At 41.9% G+C, this 25,147-nt stretch overlaps 1 protein-coding gene across 1 annotated transcript in view; it reads right to left on the reverse strand.

Annotated features, from left to right (window-relative positions):
- Positions 1-611: 611 nt before the first annotated feature.
- The window catches only part of CCSER1 (coiled-coil serine rich protein 1), an 892,842-nt gene continuing 868,306 nt past the window's right edge, over positions 612-25,147 (reverse strand). The window contains exon 9 of the mRNA XM_060247055.1: positions 612-1,219. Coding sequence (XP_060103038.1) covers positions 734-1,219 — 486 coding nt within the window. The 3' untranslated portion in view covers positions 612-733. The remainder of the gene's footprint in view (positions 1,220-25,147) is intronic.

Raw genomic sequence — 25,147 nt, forward strand, 5'->3', positions numbered from 1 at the left:
CACTGTCACCTCACCTCCGATATGTACCACCTGGGAGGATATTTCTTTTTCAACTAATTCTCTATTCATTCCTCACATCTACTTTCACAGTAACATTATTCAAAGAACAGAATGTTATTTAATACCATCTTCTGAAATATCAGGTAAGTGAGCAATTGATGGTAGAACAAACAAAAAGAAAAATAAAAAAAAAATTACCATCAAGATGGTCCCATCCACTATGAAGTCAATAAAACGTTGTCACTTTGACTTCACTAAATCCAGAATTTCACACTCAGTGATTTCAGCAAGACAAAAATTTCAGCTACTTGTTTAAGTTAACATGCTAGCTTCCCTCCCCCCTCCCTTTGCCCCTCTCCTTCCTTTTCATGTAATGTTCAGATTTCATAGACAACTAGAGTTGCCAACCTTCAGGTGGGGCCTGGAGATCTCCCAGAATTTCAACTGATCTCCAGGCTACAGAGATCAGTTTCTCTGGAGAAAATGGGTGCTTTGGAGGATGAATTTAATGGCATGACATCACACTGAGGTCCCCTATCTCCCCAGGTTCCACACTCAAATATCCAGGAACTTCTCAAACTGGACTGGGCAACCCTAGGACAGCCATAATAAATTTCTAAACGAACGGTAGATAGCAGCTGAGAAGAACTTTAAAAGTCCATTTCAAAAGAGTGTTGTGCCCCCTTACATTAAATGAAGGGCTTGGCCTGCTGTGAAAACAGGCCAACTCCATCTACCCATCTTGATGGCCCAAAGTCTGAAGCTCAGAAGTGTGTAGATTGTGGTGAAGGAAAACATTTTTCCTGCTGTACATGTGTAAAGAGATTGGTCCTCGGGGAGGCTGTCCCAGTCTTCCTATGAAAGTAGAATGTTGGCGGGGAATAGCAGCATGATCCTTCAGGGATCCAGCAAAAACAGGGACATTCTCAGCCTTGGTAGTTGGTTTGGATGTACTTTGTGTTTCTCCAGCTAGGCCGTTCTGGTTGACCTCTGAAGAGAGGCTCTCATAAGCGTCTCTTGTGTGCTTGATCACTTCCACTAGATCTTTCTCTTTCAGGAGATTGCTGAGGCACGTGCTTGACAGCTGGCAGCTTTTGCTTTCGTAGGAGTTTGCTTGGTTGCTCGGTGTGCATCTAAAATGGTCCTCGGTGGGTGTATGTACTGACTTTCTGTCCTTTGTGTTGAGAGTTTGGCTCACCATTTTGTTTAGAAATGTAGCCTGTGGAAAGAAAACAGAAGGGGGAGGGGAGAGAGAATGAAGCATTAATACCTGAACATGTTACTAGCAAAGCAGCTTGGAGGGTGCATGCATAATGTCCCCAGTGTCATCAGGAGCTATGCAACAGGCGAGGGATTTTCATTGTTGACTAAAATAGAGACAAATGCCAAAAAAGCTGAAAGAAATTCCTAGCCATTAGAAGTATAGAAATGAAAACTGTAGTCATTATTTTTAAAAAAAGGTAGTGGAATAATTGAGTACTAGTAATAATAACTTGGATATTCTTTTGAAGGATGGAAATTTGATGAAGAGAAACTCTGGGAGAAATACCTGGTTGTTTGTACTTCAATATATATTTATGGAAAAATATGATATGTTTTGCCTGCAAACTTCACACAGCGTTTAAAAAGACTTTCTACAAAGAACAGTTTTAAGCCAGAGTCTTGCTTAACACAGTCCGCTTGTGTGTGCATAATGTTGTGAGCTTTGACACGTCTCATCACCTGTTTGGGGGAGGGCAGAAATGAATCTGTTCATCTTTTTCTGTCCCTAATTGATGCTTTTCTTATGTTATTGGAACAACTTGGGTGTTGCTCCCCCGTGGCTGGATTTCACATTTCTCTGCGGCCTTCTATAGCAAGAAATCATGTGGGTCAGGCAGATAGGGCCACTTCAGATACCTCAGCAGTGATAGTAACCTTAGCTGTAGAAGTAACCTTAGCTGTAGAACCACTAGGATCGCCAGCCCCCAGGTGGCCACTGGAGATCTCCTGCTATTACAACAGATCTCCAGGCAACAAAGGTCAGTTCACCTGAAGAAAATGGCTGCTTTGGAAGGTGGACTCAATTCCATTGAAGTCCCTCCTTTCCCCAAATCCCACCCTTCTCAGGCTCCACCCACAAAATCTCCAGGTATTTTGTCGCCCAGACCTGGCAACCCTGCATCCCACTCATAACTGCATTGTACAGATGATGCTGGAGTGGTATGGAATTCAGCCACAAGGGGAATTACTCCAGTGGTATAGAACCACAAATGAGAGAAGGAATTATCTACTCTCCCAGGATGATAGGCACAAGTAGATAAAGCTGACTTCCATGAAGTGGTTCACAAGTCTCAGGAGCTTATTCTCTCAACTGCAATGAAAGCACTCCAATAGCATTCTCTTATGCATTCTCTGCAACAGAAAATTCATGTGCTAAAAGGCTAAATCTGAACCAGTGGATTTTGCCTCCTGTTTTTAAGATGCATCATAATGCAGAACCTCTGATTCTCATATACACAAATCTAATTCAGTTCATGTTATTCTTCTAAAATATGTATGCAGGAAAAACTGAAAGAAAAGAAAGAAATGACAGGGAGAGAGGCATAAATCTGCTCCATTCTACAAATGCAGACCTTCCACACTTTCAACGGAATTCTTTAAAAGGTACCATACCATAATTCACAGTGCAATTAGCACATTTTATGTTTCTCTCTCCTTTTAGTCATTAGTGAAATGACAGTTCCAAAGCTCCAGTTAGTGGATGAGATACCAGCTGTAACAGACTTACTATACATGGATTCTTCTTTAAAGTATTTGTGAATATACTACCTTTTCTTTAGCCTTGTCCCAGTTTGTTTCCTTTGTCATTTCAGGCTTAAAAATGAAGTTGCAAGAGGCTTTTTTAGAGTTGCCAACTGTAAGATGGAGTCTGGAGATCTCACAGAATTACCACTCATCTCCAGATCACAGAGATCAGTCCTCCTGGAGAAACTGGTTGCTTTGGAGGGGGGAGCTCTATGGCATTGTACTCTGCTGAGGTCCCTCCCCTCCCCAAACCCCTCCCTTACAGGCTTCACTCCCAAACTTCCAGGAATTTTTCAAGTCCAAGCTGGCAACTCTAGGCAATTCAGAATTTTTGGGGATATTAAAAAACCCCTAAAAGAAAAGATTTTTGGAAATCAGGAATGCAGACCCAATATGAGCAACAATAACATTTCTCAAATGTGCTAGGCAGCACATCCCCAAAATCCCATGTAATGTCAGTTTTGCCTAATGTGAACTTTTGTGGCTAATTTTGAGATTCCTTCTTGGCAGAAACAGCTGAACAATTCGGGGGTGGGGGGCTGGGATTGTTAAGACTTGTGAAATTTCTCGTGGGATGTGTTCTGCACATCTTTTTTCCAGATCCCTAATTCTATCATAATGACAGCAGTGATAAGTATCAAATAGTCTTATATTTGCTTCAGTTGTTTTGCTTGATAGTGGGGGGGGGGGGGGGGATGCGTGGTTTGCACCTCATATTTTAGTCTTCATGAGAGTTCTATTTCTGGGCATCTTTGCAAAAAAAGGCAATGCATGGATATCTGTTTATTTCAGACCTTATATTGCCAGATAACTAGGACCCAGAGTGTGTAACAACACTACAAAGATATAGTTCTAAAAATAACAGCATTGAAACAGTTATCACACACACACAGAGAGAAACCCATTTAACATTGAAGGTGCTCACAGCTTATCTAAAGGAGCAAAAGGCTGTTTTTAACTAATTTTGTTTTACACACCCTTGAAGACTGCAATAGAGACACAGATCTAATTTCCTCTGGGAGGCTATTCCTTAATATTGGAGAAGCCACAGAAAATGTCTCTGAAAATGTATTGGAACCGAACCCATGCAAGGATTAACCTACCAGGCATTGCTGTGCTGACTCAGTATTTTCCCATAATGATCCTTAAGGCAATAGTGTGCTAAATGGGAATCCTGGTATTTCAAGGCATAATGTCTTGAATCATTCATAGATTTTCCATTTGGGATTACCCCAGGGAGATATAAGAAATGCTATGCCTTCTCTCTCTTTTTTAAGGGAAAATATGAAAATAATGTTGTCTTGGGTAGCCGCCTGCTGTATATATTCTTGGAAAAGGGTAGCAGTGTGTCCAGGAAGATGGCTCCTTTGGGTGCCAAATTATGCACTACTTCTCTTGTCCGTGATGTTTACAAACATTGCTGCAAATGTGTGGTGACATAGGTGCAAAAGGAATCAATTTCAGGGGTCAGGTACAAAGCAAATGAAAATGAAGAGCACTGCAGAAGAATTAAAGGAGTCCAGAAATACCTTAAAGATTAGCAAAATTTATTCCAGCACAAGCTTTCCTGAGTCAGAACTCACTTTGTCAGATGCAATTCATCACACATCTAACAAAGTGAGCTCTGACTCACAAAAGCCTGTTCTGGAATGCATTTTATTAGTCTTTATGGTGCTATTGGGCTCCTGTTTAATTTGCTACAGCATGCTAACGCAGCAACCCTCTGGAATCATCATTATGGAAAGCACAGCTGGAGAAGGATTCTGGAGAAGAATACAAGATCCAGACAGTAAAACGGTAACATATTTTAAAGGAAAACTAAAACCAGAGCTGCAGAATGAATGAATGAATGAATGAATGAATGAATGAATCTATCTATCTATCTATCTATCTATCTATCTATCTATCTATCTATCTATCATCTATCATCCTGTCTGTCTGTCTGTCTGTCTGTCTATTCCTTTTATGCCCATATTTCAAAGGTCACAGACTTTTCCCTTTATCAATCTTGAGTGGCCTTTAGATATCAGATTCTTTGATTTATTTATATAATTCTGCCTTGGAAAAATCTATTTATTTAAAATATTTATGTTCCATAGTTCTCAGTACAAAGGCTTCTGAGTTGTGCTTGAAAGGTACCAAGAACATTCACAGCTATCTCCTTGGCCTTTATAGGGCTGTGGTGAAGTCACACCCTGTTCCAACAAAGAAGATCCATTCATGGAAGAAGTGTTCTGTATTAGGAGTTGCCACAGATGTAACTGTATAGCACCATGTACATTGTGTTGCACAACCAGGCTCTCCTGAAATGACTCAGTGTTGTCTATTGCTGCAGACAGGGATGCTCACTCCATGTAGACCATTTAATCATTATGTGCATCTTGGACTGGATGAGATGAATGGGGGGGAAAGGTGATGAAATGCAGATTATACATGTGACTAAAACTCAATCAACAGTGGCAATATTTTATTGGTGGTTTCCCTTCCAGTGAATGGCCAGATCTATTTAACACCAAAGTACAAGGGTTGGATCCAGACAGCTTTTCCATTTAATCTCACCCTATTTTTCTCCTTGCCCTGATCTCATCACATTTCAGAAGCTAAGCAAGGTTAGTACTTGGATAGGAGTACCTGGATGGGAGAGCAGCAAAGAAGCTTAAGGTTTCTACAGAGGCAGGCAATGGCAAACCACATCTATTCAGGCAATGCCAAGCCACTTCTTGCCTTAAAAACCCTGAGGTCACTACACGTTAGCCATGACTTGACAGCACTTTCTACCACCATCATTTTTCTCCAGTACAGCTCTTGTTCCATGTGCCTTTTGTCCAAGATGGTCCCAGTGTAACATGTTCAGATGGTCCATAGGGATGAGCATGAACCAGGAATATGCAGTTTGGTTTGTGGTTCATAACATGCACAGTTTCATTGGGGGGGGGGCAAAACCCAGACCCCATAAGTCCAATATGCACATGACGTGGAGAGCATGTAGAGGTGCATCAAAATGAGGTCTCCTGTAAATTTGATATCTCTAACTTCTACAGGGTGCATTCAATACACTCCTGAACCTCCTGAAGCTGCGCCTGTCAAAATGACCACCTGTCATTTCCCCAGAAAGCACATCCCTAGGGGTACCTTCTTTGGGGGGGCTGAACTTTGCCCCTGTAACTCCAATCCTCATCAGAGGGCCAGTAGAGGAGAGTCAGCCAGAGATACCTTGTAAATTTGGTATCTCTAGCAATCCTTGGGCTTGCTGTACCACATCATAAACCTCATACAGCAAACCAGTTCCTGACACTTTGTGGTTCAGGAACTGGGCATATTACGAACCACATACCTGCATTTCCCTGGTTTGTTTCCATCCCTAATCAAAAATAATCCTCTACGACTGTTTTCTACAAGCAAGAGGAGGAATTATCCATATTTCGTCAGATGGAGGGGCAACACCCAGAGTGCCAATTTTGCATGTACAAGTTCCTGGGTAAATTTATGACATCTCTAGTTAAGAACATTGAGTGATTGAAGGAGAGTCACAGCAGACAATACTGACTCAAGGCAGCTTTATTGGTCTGTATGTCTATCTTCATGTTATGTTAAACAGTAGTTGTGGTTCTGACAGTTTTGGGAACTGCAGATCTAATTTACCCACACCAGTTCAATCAGCTTCTTGGTTTATCCCATCTGTCACCATGTCAACTGCTTAATTTCTACATCACCTTGGTTTCATGCCCACCAACTCCCAGGGCTGTGAATGATCCAATACAGAATGTGATGCAGCCAGAATATGTAATTGTTCTTCATTTTAGTCTGTTAAGAAGCACTCTTCCTTATTGATTTCAAGGATGCTCTGAAACCATCACTGGAGTTTTTACATCAACTGGAATCAGCTCCTATTAATCAGCTAACTCTGCCTTCTGGCAACACCATCCAGGAGAGAAAAACAAAACCAAGGGTATGGAAATAATGCATGGTGGAGTGTGTGTTTGTGGTCAGGAAACAAGCCAGGAAATGGTACATTCACCATCTGTAAATCTACCAGGTATAAAGTGAATTAAAGCTAAATGGATCAAAAGTATTTACTGTAATCCCGTCAAGGGATTTCCAAGCCTTCTTCAGCTGCTTAAAATCAAGCAGGGCTATGGGTTGTCTCATAAAGTTCTTTTCCCACCCCCTGCATTTCTGTCACATAATTGGATGAGGTCTTTTGTTTAGTTTGTATACTTGGCATTCTGTTTATTTCTGTATTTGCATAGTATCACTGCTTGTTTCTGTGTTTGCATGATGATTTAAAGTGTCCAAATCAAACTTGGTGCAAACATTCAGGACACAATGCCATTCTGATCAACTGCTCTGTATAGTACTGGAGATCCTCCATAGGTGATATTGGAGTTGAGTCTCCAGCCTTCTCATCTAGAGATTGCTCTCATGGATCACGTATAAAAACCAGGTCATGTCCATATTTAAAAGATTGGGAGGGGAGGAAAGATATGGAATACATTGTAATGCAATATCTTCTTTGCTTGAAGACAGCACTATGAAGCTTGGCACATATATGCAGGATGAAATGTTACACTTTGAGTTCAAATGTCAACCCTCATACTGAATGTCATTGATGAGAAATGCACATCATGCCATAGGGGTAAGACTTCATTTCAAAAGCTGCCTTGGAGTTGAACATCCTTATGTTAATGGTGTGTTTTCTTTGTGAGAAACAATCCAAGAGTAGCTGTTGGGTTTTGTTTCATTTTCGCTCATCAGTTTACCTTTCTTCAAGCCAGATTCTTCAAATTAAAATTAGTGAATTTTCCAATATTATTTTTGCATTAGTTTCATATAAATGGCAGAAAATGGAATGTAAATGGTGTGAAAGTGGTATCAGGTAGTGTATAAGTGATATACGAGAAACAGAATCATCAGTGACAAATATGAGGAGGTGATGTTAAACAATAAGAAGAAGAAGAAGAATTGCAGATTTATACCCTGCCCTTCTCTCTGAATCAGAGACTCAGAGCTGCTTACAATCTCCTATGTCTTCTCCCCCCACAACAGACACCCTGTGAGGTGGATGGGGCTGAGAGGGCTCTCACAGCAGCTGCCCTTTCAAGAACAACCTCTGCCAGAGCTATGGCTAACCCAAGGCATTCCAGCAGGTGCAAGTGGAGGAGTGGGGAATCAAACCTGGTTCTCTCAGATAAGAGTCCACACATTTAACCATGACACCAAACTGGCTCTTGATATCAGACAGTATCAAATAGAAACAAAGATGGGTGCCAGTGTTACCAGAACAACAGCTGTATATTTCAGCACTTAATCTAAGGAAGAGACAGGAGTAATAAAAGAGCACTTATTATGTTCTTATGAGCTTGGGTTATGTCTGTGGCTTGGGGTGAAGCAATGGTTCAAGGATAGAGCATCTGGCATGCAGAAGGTCACAGCTTCAACCCTTTGCTTCTCCAGTTTAAAAGGATCAGGCAATAAGTGATGCAAAAGTTCTCTCCTGTAGAGTTTGGAGAGCCATTGCCAATCAAAGCAAACAATATTGACCTTCATAGATCAATGTTCTGAGTTCATTTAAGGCAACTTTATGGGTTCGCACAGTGTCTTCTCCCCTGTTTTCATTTTACACTAGATAAGATAGGTTAGGCTAAGAGAAACTAACTTGGCCAAGGTCACCCAAGTGTTCTTTATGTTGGAGACAGACTGGCACCCTATTCTAGTCCAACACTCTAACCCAGGGTCCCCAGACTTTTTGTGTCTTTGGGCACCTTTGGGATTTTGATGCAGGGTGGTAGGCACAATTGCAAAATGGTTGCCATAGCTGGTAGTGCCAACCACAAAATGGCTACTACACAAGGCACAGGCAATTGCAAAATGTTAGGAAATACGCTATATATAGCTTTAATAGTAACTCCTCTCAACATTTCAGAAGCCCTACTGAGCAAAAGTCCCACTTGGCACTGTCCACTTACTAACATGACTTGGTGGGCAAACAGAAAAGATGTTGGTGGGTGTCATGGCACCTGCAGGCACCATGTTGAGGATCAGAGGTGGCCAAACTGTGGTTCAGGCACCACATGTGGCTCTTTCACACATCTTGTGTGGCTCTCAAAGCCCCCACCACCCCGCTTGGAGAAGGCATTTGTCTCAAAATCCCTTCTCCAAGCCAAGACAAACCAGCCAGAGGCTTGGAGAATATGTTTAAATTTGGTTTCTTTCCACCTCTGCCTCCCCCCATCTATTTGCTTCCCTCCCTTCCTGTCTTGTGGCTCTCAAACATCTAACATTTATTCTATGTGGCTCCCACATTAAGCAAATTTGGTCACTCCTGTTGAGGATCCCTGCTCTAACCTCTGACCACAGTGATTCTCCTGAAGCTTGGGAGCCTTCATAGAACAAGAGGCTGTTGCACAGCTGGGGTAGTATTTAAAAGGCGTCTGGGTCAGTGCTGTAACAAACACAAACACCAAGAGTTTAAAAGGATTACAACTGAAAGTTCTAATATATTTTGTGTAAAAAAATAATCACTGTATTTTCAGTAATAAACTTTGACTCCTTCTAGGTACCTGGAGATCTTTCTCACCATTCTCGCTGTTTGAAGCAAATAGGAAATTTTTACAGGATGTTATTGCTACTATTTGTCACCACGTTTCAAATTAACTTTCCTATAACTCTTAGTGCTGCAAATCCCAAAACTCTGTCGGATCCCAACATTCTGATAACGATTAGAATACATCAGTGAATATTTTATGCCTTCTGCTAGGATTTAAAAGGCAAGCGAGGCAAGCAATAATAATAAGAAAGCATCCATGGGCAATCAGTGACATGATCAGAATATTCTCATAGCAATGCAGTGCATAGATCTGCCACTTTCCCAAGAAGTGGCCCAATATAACAAACGGTATTGCCAGCGCTAGCAACAAAGCTCAACAGAAGGCTACCTGCTTTAACCCATTCTTTCTCTTCCAAGCCAACAGAATATAATGGAAAAGAAGCCTAGACTTTTTTGAATTTTTATCGGGGCTCACACTGAGTCTTGAATGGACCAGCTAGACTTTCCTCACTATGATTGCCCTCTCTAGGCCCCCCTCATTATCCCTTTTCTCATCCTGAAGTATATACAGTTGGGAGGGCAGAGACAGCAGCAAAATCCCATGTCCTTCCTTCCTTCTTTGCTGGGTTGGGATGGGAAATACTGGAGATTTTGAGAGTATAGCCTGAGGAGGGCAAGGTTTGGGGAGGGGAGGGACTTAAATGGGATATACTAGTATAGAATCCACCTTTCAAAGCAGCCATTTTCTCCAGGTGAACTGATCTCTATCACCTGGAGATTAGTCATAATAGTGGGAGATCTCCAGCTATCACCTGAAGGTTGGTAACCCTTCCTACCTCTCATCTCTCACTACCACCTATTATTTAAATAATTTCTGTTCTCTTCTTTCCTCATCAAGGATGGACAATAGTCTGATTTTGTGTACAGCAGCTTGAGATGCAGCATTTTAATAGCATCTCAAATAGTTTCTTTTAACACTGATAATTATTATGTTGTTTTATGGTTTGTTTTTTCTTTGATAAATGAATAGATATATTTTTTTAAAAAAACCTATTATGATCAAACTTTTCAGCTGATTCTTTTTGCTCCTCTCTATGTGATGTTTTGAATCCCACTAGTATGTATGGGCATGATCCGATTAAAATGAAAGCCTATTTAAGTCCCAGCTTGGATTTCACCAGTAGAAACAAGCACATGTTCACATCTCTCACGTTGAAAATGATGTGACTTTAGCTGAATTGCACTCTTTTATAACTGGTCAGCAAGGCATGGACAAATGATAAAGGTTTAGTCCAGGCCAAACTTGCTTAATGTAAGAGCCACATTGAATAAATGTGAGATGTTTGAGAGCCGCAAGACAGATGTTCAAGAGCCATGAGACAAGGAAGGAAGGAAGGAAGGAAGGAAGGAAGGAAGGAAGGAAGGAAGGAAGGAAGGAAGGAAGGAAGGAAGGAAGGAAGGAAGGAAAACAGATGGGAGAGTTGGAAAGAAAGCAACTTTAAATGCATTTTCCGGCTGACTTGGCTTGGATAAGTGATTTAAAGCAAGCCAGCCAACAGGGTGATGGGAGATTCAAGAGTCACACAATGTGTGTGAAAGAGCCACATGTGGCTCCTGAGCTGCAGTTTGGCCACCCCTGGTATAGTCCGTATTCACATTACTGTCATTTGGAGGACCCTTTTTTGGTATTTTTGTATTTTTATGTGCATATGTGTGTGTATGCACAACTGTGTGCGCACCTGGAAATCATTATGACCTCTAGTCATTATGATCTCCTACTGGGGGCCTGGAGGATATTCAGAGAGGTGGCTGAATAAAGCCTGCCCCTGCCTCTGGCTCTGATATTCCAAGGAGATCTCCCATCCAAGTACTTGCTTACCTGCTGAGATCTGACAAACTTGGGCTTGCCTGGGCTATCCAGGTCAGGGATTTGGAGAACATATTAATCTACTTTCACACCAAAACTCCTCGCTTGCTACCTGGCTTAGAAAGTGGGAGACTGGGTGGAAAGCTCATTTGACAAAACCATCTCCTCTGCTTTTTTCCTCTGCTCCCACAACTCCCACCCGCAACCAGAGTTTCATGGACTGGGGACTTTTTCATTCATACTAGACAGAGAAGTAGAAATGAAAGCTGGAGACCTGTGCAGGCTGGCAAAGACCTGCTTATGTATTCTCTGTCATGCTCATCAGCAAAACCATCTCTCAGCGCCAATGTAAAATTCCACAATGGTTAAATCAAGACGGACCAAAAGAAAAAGAAAAGGGTGGGGGGGATGAGTATGCAGCATATGACAAAGTAGGGGGGAAATAACATGACCTGATAATGTTTCCACTGACTCTGCTTTTAATTTTTATGGACATGATAACAGAGAGGAAAACGTCCCTGGAGCAAGAATGAAAATGATCTGTCCATAGGAGCAAAGTACCGTATAGCACAAGGAATCTCCCAGATTTTAAAGCCATTGTCAAGTCTGAAAAATTTTCTTGGGTTAAGTGTGAAGCCCCTTCTTGGATTTCACCAGGAGAAACAGGCACAGGTTCAAACATTTCACAAGTCAGTAACAGGGTGTGCACCTCTGAATAATACAGTTGTTACTCGAATGCTGGGCTTGGGGAAGCAGGCTAGTTCCCAGATAAACAGTGCTACACATTAAAGCAGTATCAGTTTCTCCAAAATAAAACAGAATGTCCTTGAAGTTCCAAAGCTCCAAAACAGCTTAGAATTCCATCCTTTATTTGCTTTTCTGACAATATTTCACTTCAAACTGCTTCTCCTGTGCCCTCAACCCAACTATTGGAGTGTATGTCTAGTTCATAGTCACTGGTCATCTCAGCTAACTAAAGGAGCATCTTGTAAGTGAGTCATACACTGCAATGGGGTTTGACCTAAGCATTTTATGAATCATCACAAAAGGAAAAAAATATTTTCAAGGCCATTCACCATATTCCCAAGAGATCCTCAAGCACAGCAGGGCATAAGGATTTGGCCCAGCTCTAGGGTTGCCACCAATGCCTCAGCCCTCAGAAAACACCAGGAGATTTTGAAGGTGGTACCTGGGGAGGGTGGAGCTTGAGAAGGATGTGAAATTGCTTCCTGGTGATGCTCAAGGAATTTCCCCAAATATCTATGGTAAAGATCATAGAGACATGGGAAAATTCCTAGGGAGCTATTATCATGGATATTTTTTTCTCCTATTCTTCAATTTCTCCAGGGGAGGAGATTGTGGCCAGAAGCAGGGTCTGATCCACAATGAGGGAGATGGTGAGTCTATCTAGCCCCTGTCAGCCCGCTATGATTCTATGACCTCCTTTTTCTCTCTCCCAATTTACCTCACAGCCACAATGCAGGGGGCTTACAGTTGTAGCAGACTGGTCCTGTGACTGTTGCAGCAGCATTGCAATTGTAAACAGAATATAACTTCCCATGGCTATTGTACTGTGAAATCTGCACATCTAGTAAATACTACATTACTCAGGAGTTATCCAACCTGGATCTGGCACCTTACCACCCCTTCCCTGCCAATGGCCAGAGGGAACCTGAAATACTGTGGCAGCAGCACTCTAGGGTGCAATGGAGGGTCTGGCACCCAGACCTACCTCATCACTACTGCTGCCAGTCCAGTGTAGTGATGGGAAAAGGGGTGTAACTGCAGCAATGCAGAGAACTGGCATTGAGTCTAGACCCACCGTGAGCTAGGCCCAGACTCTAGACTTTATAGCTTATAAAGGACAGGCATTCTGAACTGGGGGGACTTGCTGTTTTTGAAATCTGCATCTGACCTTGTTATGAAACCTTTTATACCCCATCTTTCTCAGATACATGGCAGTTTAAAAAATGCAAAATGAGGTTACAGTAGAGTGATTATATTAACATTGAATAGTCTCAACAAGAATCCCGAAGAGCCTAAAATATGATTGCCAAGTTCCCATTGGCCACTGGTGGGAGATGGAAGTGCAAGGTTGCCAGATTCAAGTTGGGGAACTCCTGGAGATTTGGAAATGGAGCTTGGGGAGGACTCTGCGGGGTACAAGGCCATCCAAAGCATTCATTTTTAATAATCTTTGTAGTCTGGAGATAAACTGTAATTCCAGGGGATCCCCAAAACCCACCTGGAGGCTGGCATCCCTAGCCTTGAACCACCTCCCTATATCCACCAGCGATCTGTCAAATCTTATCAACTTCCCTTAAAAGTTCTCTGGAACTGGACACTTTACTGTTCCCTATGTAAGGCATTGAGTGATAATGCCCTCCCTCAGCACCTCCTGAGCTCTGGAAAGATGAACTAACCTTCAGCACTCATTAGCTAACAACCAAGGGAGAGATTATCATCCTTTCCTTTGATATCCTGCAACAGCATCTCCATGACAATACTATGGATTAAGAAAAGGGAAAGATTTTTGTGAACGTAATTAGATTCTCTAAGCCACATTTGATTCCTTTTAGAAATGGTTTAATTGAAAAATGACCACTGTATAGGACTTTCAATTTTAAAGAAGTGTAACATGGCCCTGAAGCTTTAATACTGGGATTTAGCGAAAAAGCATATCAGGAGTTCATCTAACAGTAACCAGAAGCTCAAAGTAGTGCAGAGCAGTGTCATTTCAAGGTCTTATTAAGGAGACAGTCTTGACATTTTATACTGAGAAGTGTGTTGGGGGTGGTGGTCAGAGTTCCCTCTAAGCTGAGTTAGTATGAGGTAGCTCACAGTCTTTTAGCCTCTGGCTCACACATTTTTGTCTTAGCCCCCCAAAAATGGCCCCAGAGCAAACTGGTTTATACCATAGCTCACAACTTTAATGCCAGTAGCTCACACAGTAGAATTTTTGCTCACAAGACTCCACATTTTATAAAGAGCATTGGTGTTTATATTATAATACCTGCTAATTTTGAGACCTGGTAGTAGAAAGTGCTGTCAAGTCACAGCTGACACATAGCAACTCCATAGAGTTTTCAAGGCCAGAGATGCTCAGATGTGGTTTGCCACTCCCTGCCTCTGCAGCATGACCCTGGACTTCCTTGGTGGTCTCCCATCCAAATATTAGCCAAGGATGACTCTGCTTAGCTTCTGAGATCTTACAGGACATAATAAGGTTTAAATCTCACACAACGTATTTTCAAGCTTAGCATGAGGCGGGGGGGGGGGAGAGAAAAGGATGGGGGAGCAGAATGTGCTTGATTAAATTATATACAAATCCTTGTATTATATATGCATTCTTATAAGGAGAAGGAAATCAGGATGGCTTGTGCCAGTCACAAAGTGGGGAACAATAAATGTTTCTGCATACTCAGGAGCATTGTCTCCAAACTGGAAATAACATTAGTCAGATTTTAAAAATCCCTAATGCACTGATATGGTAAAAGACTAGATAATTTAGGACTTCAGAAGGTGGTGAGAGAAAGACTGTGCCTTTAGTACTTGATGAAAACAAAATATATCAAATAGCAGGATAAACCAAAACTAAGCTTGAGCGATGTTAGCAGATAGAATGGGTTACACTGTCACTATTAAAGCTACTTAACAGGAGTGTGTGGTTTGAAGATCGGTCGCACTTTCTTTCACCTTCTTCAGCCATTAAGCTTCAACAATCTACATGGCCAGGAAGCAAAGAGATAAGAGTGTTCCTCAGCTCATGCTGCTTTACTCACAGGTACACGTGCAAGACATGCACCCATATGGGATTCAAGGAAGATATAGCTGCCGCTTTAGATCAGGCAAAACACAATCTCTAGACCAAGCATGGTTTTCCCCATGCAAGGGTCAGCCCCAAGTTGTTTGTTCAAGAGCTGAAAGGCTGGCTTTTGACATGTAGCCAGCTACAGCAAAGGGAACACAATCACTGCAATCTGGTTATGCAGTCTCTCCACCAGACTCATTTTGTGCTGTGTTTTAAGGTTATCTTAGCCAGCCATTGGTTTCTATTTTGGGTCCTGCTAAAGTCTCTATGTGCTTGTCATTATTTCCATGGTAAATTCTCAGCTGTCTGCTAAAAAAGTTCTGTTCACTTAGCACTGCATTAGTAACGAACATTTCATAGTGACATGAATTTGTTTGGATGGGTTCTTTTTTTTCTTCCTTTCTTTTTCAACATGCAGCACCTGAGGGGAAACTAAGTATTGTTTTTTTTCTCTCTCTGAGATTAAACTGCTTGGATTCATTCTTTCTGCTCTGAAGCAGATAAGAGCGCACAGCACTGTCACCCTTTCTTTTAAATCAGCTCTTCTATTTCCTGAGTGATGCTGAGACCGTGTGTTAATAATTGCTTGTGCCTCCTATCCCAAAGAAAGGAATATATATAATATGAATTGCATTCCTGTTCTAGCCACGCAGTGCTTCAGTAAATACTGCAATGAAATCAGGTTGACACCCATTGATGGAAAATGCTTTTCTTCCTATGGAATGTGTCACCAAGCGAGGATAATGCCATTAATATACATGCACCACAGTCCTTTATCCTTTTCTCTCTATGCATTTTTATCTATTTGAAAGTCGCTTCATATTTCTTCCTCTCTCCTCCTCTCTGTAATCCAGAATCCAACAACCATCAGTGACTTCTCAGTGTTTAAATTAGGCAGGGCAATGGGCAATGTTCATTGGCAGCAGCCAGCAAGATGGTATGCAGAGAAGTTTGTGAGAGCCAGCTGAGTGGTGATTAAGGGAAGGAAATGACACCCCTATTCAGGGCCGGCCCTGCCATTAGGCAAACTAGGCAATCGCCTAGGTTGTCGGCCTTCTGGATGTGGCAAATTGGGCTCCCCCTGAGCTGGCTCATCAGAGGAGAGAGGGGGACACCCAGCAGTGCCCCCAGGCAGGGTGGCGCCCTAGGCCGCTGCCTACCCTGCCTACTCCCATGTGCTGGCTCTGTATCAGTGGGGGGGGGGCAGAAGTTTGCCTTGCCTAGAGTGCCAGACAGTCTAGGGCTAGCTCTGCCTCTATTGATGCAAGGCACCTAGGCTGACTGTGAGGCCAATGTCATAGAAGTGCTGACTGGACTGCTCACACCATGACAGCAGCATTGGTCACTGCTAGCCAGTAAACAGTCCCACAACTTCATGGGGCTGACCTAATGTCTCTCATGCCTGCTACCCCTTTACAATTCCCAGGGGGTCAGATATCTCCTTTGGTTACTATTCAATAATGGTCTCTTGCTCTTGCTGGAGAGCCAGTTTGGTGTAGTGGTTAAGTGTGCGGACTCTTATCTGGGAGAACCGGGTTTGATTCCCCACTCCTCCACTTGCACCTGCTAGCATGGTCTTGGGTCAGCCATTGCCCTGGCAGAGGTTGTCCTTGAAAGGGCAGCTGCTGTGAGAACCCTCTCCAGCCCCACCCACCTTACAGGGTGTCTGTTGTGGCAGAGGAAGGTAAAGGAGATTGTGAGCCGCTCTGAGACTCTTCGGAGTGGAGGGCGGGATATAAATCCAATATCATCATCATCATCTTCTTCTTCTTCTTCTTCTTCTTCTTCTTCTTCTTCTTCTTCTTCTTCTTCTTCTTCTTCTTCTTCTTCTTCTTCTTCTTCTTCTTCACAGTGTGCTATTTCCCTGGCCTCTGTTTGTACTTGCAATCTGAATGATCCTTAAAGATCCAAGTGAATGTTGATGGAACGGAAGTTGATGGAAATATACTTATTTTTGGGATGTTGCCCTCTCTAGTATAAGTGTGGAAACTCTTTAACCCAGGATAAGTTAAGGCATGCTCAAAGAGAGCAAAAGCAGTGGTTGCCCCCACTGAGACCAGTGTATTTTTACATCTTGTGAATAAGGCTTTATTTGTAGCAGGAACTCCTTTGCATATTAGGCCACACACCCCTGATGTAGCCAATCCTCCTGGAGCTTATAGGCCCTGTACTAAGAACCCTGTAAGCTCTTGGAGTATTGGCTACATCAGGGGTGTGTGGCCTAATACCCAAAGGAGCTCTTGCTATAAAAAAGCCCTGCTTGTGAATCTCTGGTCTTAGATTGTGAGGTGCAAATGAATCCATCTGTTTTTTATATCAAGGCAGGGTATCTTGATTAGGACATTTATTTCTCCAGGTGCTTTCAAGTGAATGTAGTTTGGCTGCGTTGAATGCCCAGGGACATGTTAATCAAGGAATATTTGTATAGCTTTCCAAAGATTCTCACATCCCAGGCAAGTGTAATGAACCAGATTTATAGGACAATAACTAAAGAATTCAGAATGACCCTTACGATATAGTCTTCTCTGGAAATTCAATCACGAGTCCAGGAAGTTTCATCAGCACATTGTCCGGCCATTGTCAACAGATCTGTGCCATGCTAATTTTGTCTCATGTGGCTGGACATCTCCTTTCTTTGAATTAGCCAATGGCAGCTCAGGTTTTGATCCTTTCATCAATGGAATCTCAAATCCCAAAATTCCACCAATAGCAGTGCAACCAGATCCAGAAGTATTCTGCACAAATTTCAGCCAATAGCATCGCTTCCCCTATTAATGCCTAGGTAAATCCATGGATATAATGGGGCTTGCCAACCCCTCCATTTAGGTAGTTTGTTCTGCCCTGACCTCTCTTTCCATCATAACTGACACTGAAATAATTAGATTTCCTCAAGACAAGCAGAGTATGCTTTCTCTCTCTCTCTCTCTCTCTCCTGTTCTGCTTTCCTTCCTGAATAATTCCCTAGAACTTCTCCTTCTGTGATCTTGACTGGCTAGCCTTACAACTAACTGGTTTTCCTCCATAGCATCCTCACCTGACTAGGGACTCTTTTCTCCCCCTTTCCAAAACTTCTTTCCCATTTATCCTGAAGCGCCTTTTTGGCCCTCTTTTGAGCAATCAATCACCTATACCTTCTCTCCACATTACTGGACTATCCATGTGGGAAGACCACAGTTTCGATTAGTTTAAAGCAGTATCAATGAACTCTAGTATTGTGCAAATGGCTTTTATTGTATTGCCATAATAAATTGCTCAGTCCCATTACCATTTGAACAGTTCAGTCTTGCCCTCTTGCACTACTGTCTCACTCTCTCATCTTTCTATTTTGGAAAAGCTACTTGCTGGTCAAGTATCTGTCTCCCTTTCATCTTTCCTTCCTTTTGAGATTTGTTGCTCCAAGATGTGTGCTGTGTATACATAAAGACTTAACCAATCCCTTTTAACCTCGGGACTCACAAACCAGTTCTTCACTTTTAGGGGACATTCTTCATGTGACAGCCCTGTCATGGAGACCAATTTGGATAACACAATAAGGTACAAGCCTGTAAATCAGAGTCCCAAGCTCAGGATCTCAAATGCAACAGCCATTAACTTTGAGAAAGTATGTGACTTCAGTGTGTGGCATCTGGAACTGAAATACCTGTGTTCACATGAAAAAGTCAAATATGCAAACCTTCTCAGCTACTTTGCCTCAAGTTCCTAGAAAAGTCTGCCATGGAGTCTTAATATGTCACTATAAGAAGACAAATTCAAAATATTGGAGAGATGTACTTCTTAGGAATGTTTAGAATTTAAGCATGGATAAATTCAATGTTAACTATGTTTTAAAGCTCATTTTTCTCTGAGTTGAAGTTCAAGTAATGTTAAAAAGTTTGAGTGCATTCTGTTCTCCACCTTGAATGTGTGTTCCAAACTCCATTCACACCTGATCACCACTTTCAAACTGCAGATTTATTCAGAAGGGAAGAGTTTTTAAATATGTTCATTATCAGTACAGTCCTAAGCAGTCTTATACCCTTATAAAGCCATTGAGTTCCATGGACATAAAACAGGGTGTCTTTTCTTAGAATTGTTCCATATATGAGAATTTTTTTGCGCCTATTATTCAAGAAGTAGCACTAACTCAAAAAAACAAAACAAATCCTCCCCAAATCCCTCCTCAGCCATTATCAATGTATTATGAAAATCCCATGGCACATCTAAGTACCAGTGATATCTGTGCACGCAGAGTTGGTTCTCCAAAGAAGCCAGTCTAGTGAGAAAGGGGTTGATATACCAAAGAGCTTCAACTTGCTCCCTGGAGGAATCAATGGGTGTGCCCTACATCTGTTATCACTTCCTAGATCCACACTGCCTCCATCTAATCTTGGCTCCTCCTGAAATGTATAGCTGATTAATTCTTTAAAAGTAGAATATATCCATTTCATGAGGCAAGACTGAGGTCTGAAATTGAAGGGATGCCATATTCCCCAATGAAAATCATTACATACAAGTAGAAAAGAATCCCATGGATTTTTAGTTCAAAAATGTAGGCTGTCAAATATGTAGTCTGATCTCATATTCCAGAAGTTCTGAAATGGCTTGGTGTGATTCTGAGAAGTTTCTAAGTCGACTCTTTAAAAAATGAAGTACCCAGTTATGATATCATTTGCCAAATGTGAAAAAGAGAAAATACAAAAGAAGCTATAAGTAATGAAGACAACATTCTAAGATACGTCATCTTGCCAATTAGTGCCTGTGCAGTACTTTTGATGGGTATTCATGTTTAATGAAAGACTTCACTTAATTAACTTGTTACAAAGAAACATTGTTTTACTTGAACTATAGTCAACATTTCACATTTTGTGCTTTATATTTTGGGAGCAGAATAGATGTAAGAATAACATGCACCTGCAGATTTGTCAGAAAAAGAACAAAAAAAAGGAGCGGTATGATAGAATAACATGTGCATCTCTGGAAACAGGAGTTGCATGAACTTTTACAAATAATTTTTGCAACTTTCTCAAATCTAGGAAATGCGTTAATCGAAATATGCATCTGCCAGAAGGTGGAGAACCATCTTTAATATATAACTTTTTCTCATCTGTTTCATTGGCCCCTTTCACAGGTGTATTGGAAATACTTCTCTGTACTACTGTCCCATTTATCACATTTATGAATGTCGCATTCTCAGGGAGATTGTATGAGTTTTCCTTGCGGCTGGAAGAGAGAGGCCAGCAATGCAGTAGGCAAAGCTATGTTATTCACCCTGCCCCTAGGGTTGCAGTGATCACACACATTCCACACTGATGTGGTAAGAGAATTCCATGAAGCTGGGTAGATGTGAGCATGTCTCTGTGTGGTATTCTCTCTTCTACTCTTTCTTCCTTCTCTCCCTGCCTCCATGACCATATAAGACAGGGGTGGCCAAACTGCAATTTGGGAGCCACAAATGGCTCTTTCACACATGTGGCCTGCTAATAGACAGGCAGTTTGGGGTGCATGGGAGGCATCCCAAATCAGGTAGGCTAAAAAAAAGCATCTCAAACCATCCACATGCTTCAGCGCAAGGTGTCCCTATCCTGCCCGCAGGGTGCCTTGGTGCGGTCAGATGGCTGTAGTGCACCATTCCCTTGATGTGGTTTGGGTTTCTTTTCACACCACCAATCTGCTTCACTTTCGCATCCAGACGCCAAAGAGGCAACTGGCATGTGGCTCAGAAATTTGCTACCACTTTGAAAGGGGTAGCTTTTTGAGCCTCTTTAAGGATGCTGGAGGACGGGATGAATATGGGATGGGGCGAGCGGCAGATGTGCATATTTGGATGAGTTTTTCTAGTCAGCTTCTGAGATGTCTCTGGGTCGCCTCAAACTGCCCATCTGTTAGCAGCCATAATGTGGCTCCCAGAGATCAAGGAGAAACTTAATGCAGGCTTACTCTCAAGTAAGTGTGCTTGGCATTGGGACCTCAGACAGCTTCTGAGTGGTGACCCATAGGTAGGTGACTATTTCCACAATGTGTGAAGCGGGGAAGGAGGGGAAAATAGGCAGGCTTGCAAGCTCTTCTCCTCCACCATAGAGGTCACCTGGAGACCTAGGGTGGAGAAAGAGAGTGCAAGAGCCAAGGGAGCCACTGGAAGGAGGGACGTAATTAAAGAGGGTGGCGCATGGTTCCCCTTTAGTTTCATGGCTCTTGTAGGAGAAGTATTTACTAACCTTGGTGTCAAAGCAAAGAGAGATGTATAAGGATGCAAACAGTGGTCAGTGATTTAAATGGTACATGTGCGTTTCCTTCTCCTACTAATGCAAAAAAAAATAATTCCATGAGCTTTCCCTATGCTGGTCTTATGGGGACTGTTATTCTCAGCTTTTTTTTTTTGAAGTCTCCTTCTAGCATGGTCATGTTGTAAAGCATGCACATACATACTTTACCTTTCTGTGCAAATAAACTATTAAGAGTTTTAATAAAGATCTGTTTTTGATACTTGTTCATGTCTTGCAGCTCTCAAACTTCTGATGTTTATTCTGGTGGCTCTTACGTTAAGCAAGACATTCAGTCACTGCTATAAGACATTCAGTCACTTGCCTCTTGATGCACCCTAGAAAAAAGCAGCTTGAGAGAAGGTGCCTCAACATTTCCTATGGAGATGCCAGGGCACCCTGTCAGGTAGGATTGCAACTCATCCTAGATAGTCTGAGTATGATGTTCCCTTTTGCTTACAGAGATGGCTGTGTTCAAAACAACATCAATTTATTAGCAAGGAGATACAAGGATGGAAACAACTGGTTTCAGGGCAAGGGAGCTCATGTGCTCTATGAGTCTAACTAGCAAACAGAACAACACATACAAATATCAGTGGGGGAAGCAAACTGTTCCCTTGGAATGCATACAATAAATGCACCACATATGAAACAGTTGTGGTCGTGGATACCTGAATAGGGATGCTGCTGAGATGTTCAACATGTATGTGAGCAGAATTTACCTTGATCAAACGTCTTTCTTACATACATGTTGAGCCCACCTGACAGACTGCATCAATGTTGAACACTATGCAGAGCAGCTTTGCATTTGTGCAGTAGCTGTTTGTGCTGCAAGGTCATGGGCAGGCAGAGCTCTGCAGGTAGGCAACATTAGTAATATCTGGGTTGTCACTTTCAGTCACTTTTCTGTCTATGCAGTTGGAGATCTAAATCATCTCAACTGGTGGAGAAAAGGGTCAAGGATGGGTCATTAAAGTGACCTCTTTTTCGAGCACAGATATCTCAAGTTTTATCCCTTCTTTCTGTGAATTTAGCCCTGAAAGTTCAACAGCCTTTTCTGTTGCTTGCCAAAATGGGTATCCTGGATTTTAACAAGCCCTGAAAAACATCCCTTGTAGCAATATTAAAGTTTTAGAAACAAGCTGCATATAGACATGGGGGAGTGAGAAGGGTCACAGACAAATTTCATTCCCCAGGAGGGTGTGCAATAACAAACTGATATGGATCTGGGCAGCCATTACAGATATAGGTTTATGCTGTCATAAAGCATACAGAAACAGCAAAAGGAATACATCTCAATGCAAAATGTCAAGTGCTATTTTTATTCACCTTTTAACAATGTGCCTTTTAAGTTGGGTGGCAGCAACAGCAGTGGTAGCGAGGAGTGGCAGCTGCAAGAAAACAGCATGTCAGCCTGTTCCTCACCATCAGTTATGTTTGATCTGTTCCGATGCAGAAGAACAGACTGTTGATGCTTGGCACCTGTGATTGCTACTTGCAAGATGCGAGGTGAACCAGTGAGTAATTGAGCATCCCTGTACCCTAAGACAGATGTTTTAGCACACTGACCACACTTCAGAGGAGCTGGTGGAAAGATATGAGGAGACAAGTGGTGCAATAATTGTTTCAGGAAAGAAACATGGGTCTTACATTGATGCTTCCCGTGGTTGGAAGCTATTGGCAAGTGGATTTTTGACATTTTTTTTTTTTTCTCTCTCCCAAACTTGCTTTGTGGAAATGTTTTGAGAAAAATTGCCGCAAAGTCAAGGTGGCACCCATATGGATGGAATGTCTATATTTTCCTTGTCCTGCCCACATCTGGGCCATTTTTCCTATCCTAGTCCTCTGCAGAGGATGACTGTAGCCATGAAATTAAAAGACATTTGCTCCTTGGGAGGACAGCTATAGTGAACCTAGGCAGTATAATAAAAAAGTAGAGACATCACCCTGCCAACAAAAGTCCATATAGTCAAAGCTATGGTATTCCCAGTAGTAATGTATGGCTATGAGAGCTGGACCATAAGGAAGGCCAAGCGCAGAAGAATAGATGCTTTTGAGCTGTGGTGTTGAAGAAGAATATTGAGAGTCCTTTGGACTGCAAGAAGATCAAATCAGTCAATTCTAAGGGAAATTCAACCCTGACTGTTCCCTGGAAGGTCAGATGCTGAAGCTGAAGCTCAAATGTTTTGGCCACCAAATGAGAAGGGAGCACTCCCTGGAGAAGACCCTGATGGTGGGAAAGACAGAAGGCAAAAGAAGAAGGGGAGGCAAAAGATGAGATGGCTGGACAGTGTTACTGATGTGAATAAGACAAATTTGAGCATACTTTGGAGGATGGTAGAAGACAGGAGAGCCTGGCGTGACCTTGTCCATGGTGCTGCAAAGAGTCAGACTCGACTGTGAGACTGAACAATAACAAAAAGTCCTCTGTGGTGGCCCTCTCCTCCCACCACCAGAGGGCTTTTTAAAAAGATTAATAAATCCACAGCTGGATATCATTATGGCATTCTAACATTATGACAATCTGTCAGGTTCTCTGAATTGCCATATTTTTCTTGTAGAAAGGACTCTAGTGCTTTTTATTTAAGAGATATGCATTCCCCATTATATCTCAGCAACAAACTTTTCTTTAAAAATGAATTCTGGAAATTCAGAGAACCTGACAGACAGAATAACTTAATTTATATAATGTTATTTAAAAGCTGGTTACAAAAAAAAAAAAAATCCTGAAAAAGCCAAGGACAACTGCCAGGGGACTAGGGTGGGGAAACAATGCAGAGAAACTTGTCTTGTGGAAACCCCATCGTGTACAACTGTAGAACAGCAGTGGGGAAACCACACAATGGGCCATCCTTGTGTAGAAAACACCAGGGTTTCATCAATGGCCTTTCAAACTGGAACAGAAACCAGAGGTGGGAAAGATTAGCAAGGAAATTTTTGCACAAGGACTATGACAAAGCAATGAGGCACAACCAGAATTAAAAGAACATGATGCAACCAGGATTGAGAAAAGGTACATATTTTCCAACTTTGTTCCGGTAGTTGTTCAGAAATATGCTGTTCTCTTCAGCGAGTAGTTCTTTTGTTTTGTTTTCCCCCACCTTTATACATGTGTATTGATAAAACAAAGAAAAAAAACCCCAACACAATCTTGGTGTGAAGGTACATATAATTATGCCAAAATTGTTTTATTTGCAATTGTTTTATAAATGCAAAGGAGTGCATCATTAATGCAGAGGAGGGGGGGGAAAGCCATCAATGAACTGTAGGAAAGAGAAATGGAAGTAAATTCATGCCCAGTGCTCTGTATGAAATAAGGAAACAAAAATGAGGCAATGAAACATTTGCAGTGTTTCAGTTCCAATTCAAAAGCTGTACCACATAATTTGGAATTCCATACGCTCACGAAGTGCTAGCTTTGAGTCCAACAGGCCATTAGAGACCAACTAGATTTTCAGCTTATTCTTGTGCAGACCAACACAGCTACCCCCGTTTTGAAACAAACTCTTGTGAGAAATTTAGATTAAGAGAATTTTAGAAGTATTCCTAATATGTAGATAATAAAATGGTTTCCAGGAACTACTGAAAATGCTACTTTCAACCTGAAAATGAGATATAAAGGGGAATGCATATCTCTTAAATATGGAGTGTGTGTGAGGCATAATCAGGACCTTTTTTTTGAGCAGGAATGCAGTTCCATCTGGCTTGGCATCAGGGGGTGTGACCTAATATGCAAATAAGTTCCTGCTGGGTTTTTTCCTACAAAAAAGCCCCATGAGGAACAATGGTGATGTAAGGGGGTGCAGCCTAATATGCAAATTAGTTCTTACTGGGCTTTTTCTACAAAACAATATTTGCCCCCCTCTCTTTTACCTTCTCTATATTCCGATTGAAAA

This window comes from Heteronotia binoei, chromosome 9 (assembly GCF_032191835.1).
Source record: "Heteronotia binoei isolate CCM8104 ecotype False Entrance Well chromosome 9, APGP_CSIRO_Hbin_v1, whole genome shotgun sequence".
NCBI classification, from domain to species: Eukaryota; Metazoa; Chordata; class Lepidosauria; order Squamata; family Gekkonidae; genus Heteronotia; species Heteronotia binoei.